The following is a 3126-nucleotide window of genomic DNA, read 5'->3' as shown; positions in this document are numbered from 1 at the left end:
TTTGCGCAGGAGCAACGGTTAACAGCAAGTAGAAAAGATCAACCTCGACGAGCGGGAACTAAGTAATACTCTAGAACACATTGCTAGATTTGACCAGTCTTCGGACATACTAACGACCGTTCGTTGAATACGGTCATGAAACTGCAGGAGGCTGGTGACCCTCCGAGGCTTTGACCGAAAACCAAGAGCACCCGGCCAGAGCAACATAGGCTGCTATGAACATATTGTGCCGGTGGAGATATTGTCTTAACCTGCCCTCAGAAAAAATATGGCCTGTGCTTTGGACCTACCATTTTTCTCAGAATCTCGCGAAAGCTTTCACACACTCGCACAGCATCTCGAGAAGCCATCCCGATATACCACGTGAGTAGTCATATAAATTGGCTGATGGGAAGCACTTGTCGGGATGAAGGATGCGGGTATCATGTTTAACTGGTCAAATGAGGAAGTTGTTATCACGGTCTACTTTTCATCCCGATGCATCCGTCCCAAGTCGCTCTGCTGCCTGCTTCTGCGTCGAGGCCACATTCGCTCTCTCAGCGCCGTTGAACGTAAAATTATCTCCATAACCAAACAACACCCATATTTGAAATCCTCCAATGGTCATTGGGATTTGAATGCCATCGATTGCTGGATGAACGACCTTATTCGAAGCCATGAGTCGGTCAACAAATTAATTAAGTTCTCACTTGAGGATGCGGAAGATATGGCCCTCGTGAGTTGTCCCTTTGGCGTGTTTTTCACTAGTACTTACCGCCTTCTGCTGATTATAGAAACAATCTGTCGATTATCTATTGGAAGCAATGGAAAACCTCGGTCTAGATTTCACAGACCCGGCATTCAACACCTGCAAGGTTTCCGGAATGTAAGTTTACGTGGCCTGATCTTAGATAGCACTGACAATAGGTCCATTCATTGAAGGTTGTAATCTACACTTTCATTTTCTGACTCGAGCCCTCACGCTATCATTATACGGAAAGAGATCATTTACGCAATTTTCAATATTTGTGCAGGTTGAAGCATATACAATCACTCTTTTTTGGAAACGCAAGTCATCCTGGCTGAAAATGACCTAAAGGCAACTGGTTCCTCTGGCAAAACTTTGGTTATGTATTGCTTCTTTCGCGTACATTGATCTCTCCAAGAATCATCTTGCATGTGTTATTGTTCATGATTTAATACCAACATAGGTGGCCATGAAACCTTTGGAGTAGATCGATATCCGGTAGGCTGCGATTGGCTAAATATTGAGTCACTGCCTCGTCTGACTGCAGTGTAGGAAAGAGAAGCTGGGGAAACACTGATAGACATTTGAGGATGACATGATTCACTGGCCAGAGACGTAAAAGTAAACCGTTCAGCCACGTGGGTCGAAGAATTTCTAATTCCTCCTGCTGCCATGCTTCACTCAAGGAGCCACAAGCAATAGTTTGTTCCCCTCCAGAGACGGCTTGAAGCGAACGTAGCAGTCTTTGGCGGTAATTAGGCAGATCTCGTGGTCGCAAAAAAGGCGAAAGAGACTTATGAACGTCTTGACACTAACATTTTGCCCGTCACCTTGCCGCCGGTACATATGAGGAATCAGGTCCTAGCTCGAGAAAAACAAATTGCTCTATAATTCAGTACCTCCTTGAGGACATAAGCTGCTCCAGCCAATACCTTGGAAAGGGCTGGACTCCTTCCGGAAAATGGGCAATAATGAACAATGTTTCTTCATGACCAGGTAGTATGACCAGGCAAGCGAGGGGCACAGGGACGAATATATAATTTCACAAACCACTAGAAAATGACGGCTAGCTAAAAAGAGAAATAGATGACAACCAGAGAATCTCGAAATGCAGACACCTGGGTGTTGCAGGCGCTGGTTCACACATAAAGATAACGAATTCACTCCCTCCCAGGAACCCATCGTCAAAGACGATGGCCCTTATTCCGGATCTTTCGGCCCTATAAACAAAGCTTCCGTTTTGACCGCCTCAATCCAATCTTGAGAAGCCTTTCCTGGAATCTGGAGGGACCCTTTTAGGAAAATTTTGCGACCTTCAACCCTATCAGGCCATGCACGAAGAAGTATCGGAGCTGTTGGTGGAACCGATTGGAGATAAGACGTGTTCAGGTAGGCTGTCACCGCTGGTTTGCAACAATCAGCAATGATGCGGTCCATCAATAGGGCAATGTATCCGCCAAACAATTTCCCATTGTAGTAGCACATCTGTTGTGCAGGGCTCAAAAGCAGAAGAGACTCCGCCTCCCGCCCCAGAGGATGGGGCTTGAAAGTGGGGCGATAGCCCTGCAACAGAGAATTCATCATTTCGATCGGGGGCTCGTGGGAGGCAGACACAGAGGATAGCTTCAAAATGTCAGTACTGTACAGGGCAAACTAGCAACTTATTATTCAGACTTACATGCGTGCGTTTGGCTAATTTGCTGCATCCATCAAAAGAGGATGCTGGGTATGGTTCCGCCAATGATCGATATTCGCGAATGGATCGATAGAGAAGAGAGAGCGTGTATTGCCGTTTCATAATTCCATACATTCTTGTTGCGAAGCCTTGAGGATGAAGAAAAATTGCACACCGCATACCGGCTATAGACGTTTATGTAGAGCTTTTTACGATGACAACATTCCTACCTAGTAAAGTCATCTCTTTCCCTTCGCTGGAATTGGGCAGTCCAGGGCGCAAAATAGTCCTAAATCGGCGGTTGTTTGCGAACTTGTTCAGTGAAAGAGTGCTCTTGGATGCGTTGAACGAATGCTGGAGATGACCAAGGTTGACGTCCCAATAATCCCTGATTAATGTTTCAACACGCCCAGGTCTTAACCATTTCTTAGCCACTTCTTAACCACTTCTTAACCACTCTCCATAACCACTCTCCATAACCACTCTCCATAACCACTCTCCATAACCACTCTCCATAACCACTCTCCATAACCACTCTCCATAACCATCCGCCCACTTTGGGTTTATTGGCTTGAAAATGACTTGGGCTTTATCACATCACACCTCATGTAGAGAGCTCTCTTCTCTATTAGTACCAGGACTGAATTCAGCGCACCATGGTACTTCCAAGTGCACAAAGTCAAATGGCATTGGTAGACAGGTCTGGCTTACGTGAATCTTGATT

General features: G+C 45.8%; 2 protein-coding genes across 2 annotated transcripts; one reads left to right on the top strand and one right to left on the bottom strand.

Annotated features, from left to right (window-relative positions):
- Nucleotides 1-406: 406 nt before the first annotated feature.
- N7455_009263 (uncharacterized protein) lies at nucleotides 407-919 on the top strand (the record flags this gene model as incomplete). Its single annotated transcript, XM_065606157.1, has 3 exons — nucleotides 407-715; nucleotides 774-865; nucleotides 907-919. 3 exons carry the CDS (start codon nucleotides 407-409, stop codon nucleotides 917-919), a joined length of 414 nt encoding a protein of 137 aa, XP_065460120.1.
- A 1008-nt stretch (nucleotides 920-1927) lies between these two features.
- On the bottom strand, nucleotides 1928-2537 carry N7455_009262 (PaaI family thioesterase; the record flags this gene model as incomplete). Its single annotated transcript, XM_065606156.1, has 2 exons — nucleotides 1928-2350; nucleotides 2406-2537. 2 exons carry the CDS (start codon nucleotides 2535-2537, stop codon nucleotides 1928-1930), a joined length of 555 nt encoding a protein of 184 aa, XP_065460119.1.
- Between the last annotated feature and the right edge of the window lie 589 nt (nucleotides 2538-3126).

This window comes from Penicillium solitum, assembly GCF_028829755.1.
Source record: "Penicillium solitum strain IBT 25940 chromosome Unknown utg000008l_segment0_segment0, whole genome shotgun sequence".
In the NCBI taxonomy this organism is placed as follows: domain Eukaryota; kingdom Fungi; phylum Ascomycota; class Eurotiomycetes; order Eurotiales; family Aspergillaceae; genus Penicillium; species Penicillium solitum.
The sequence above is the reverse complement of the archived record's forward strand: the minus strand, read 5'-3'. Positions and strand labels throughout refer to the sequence as shown.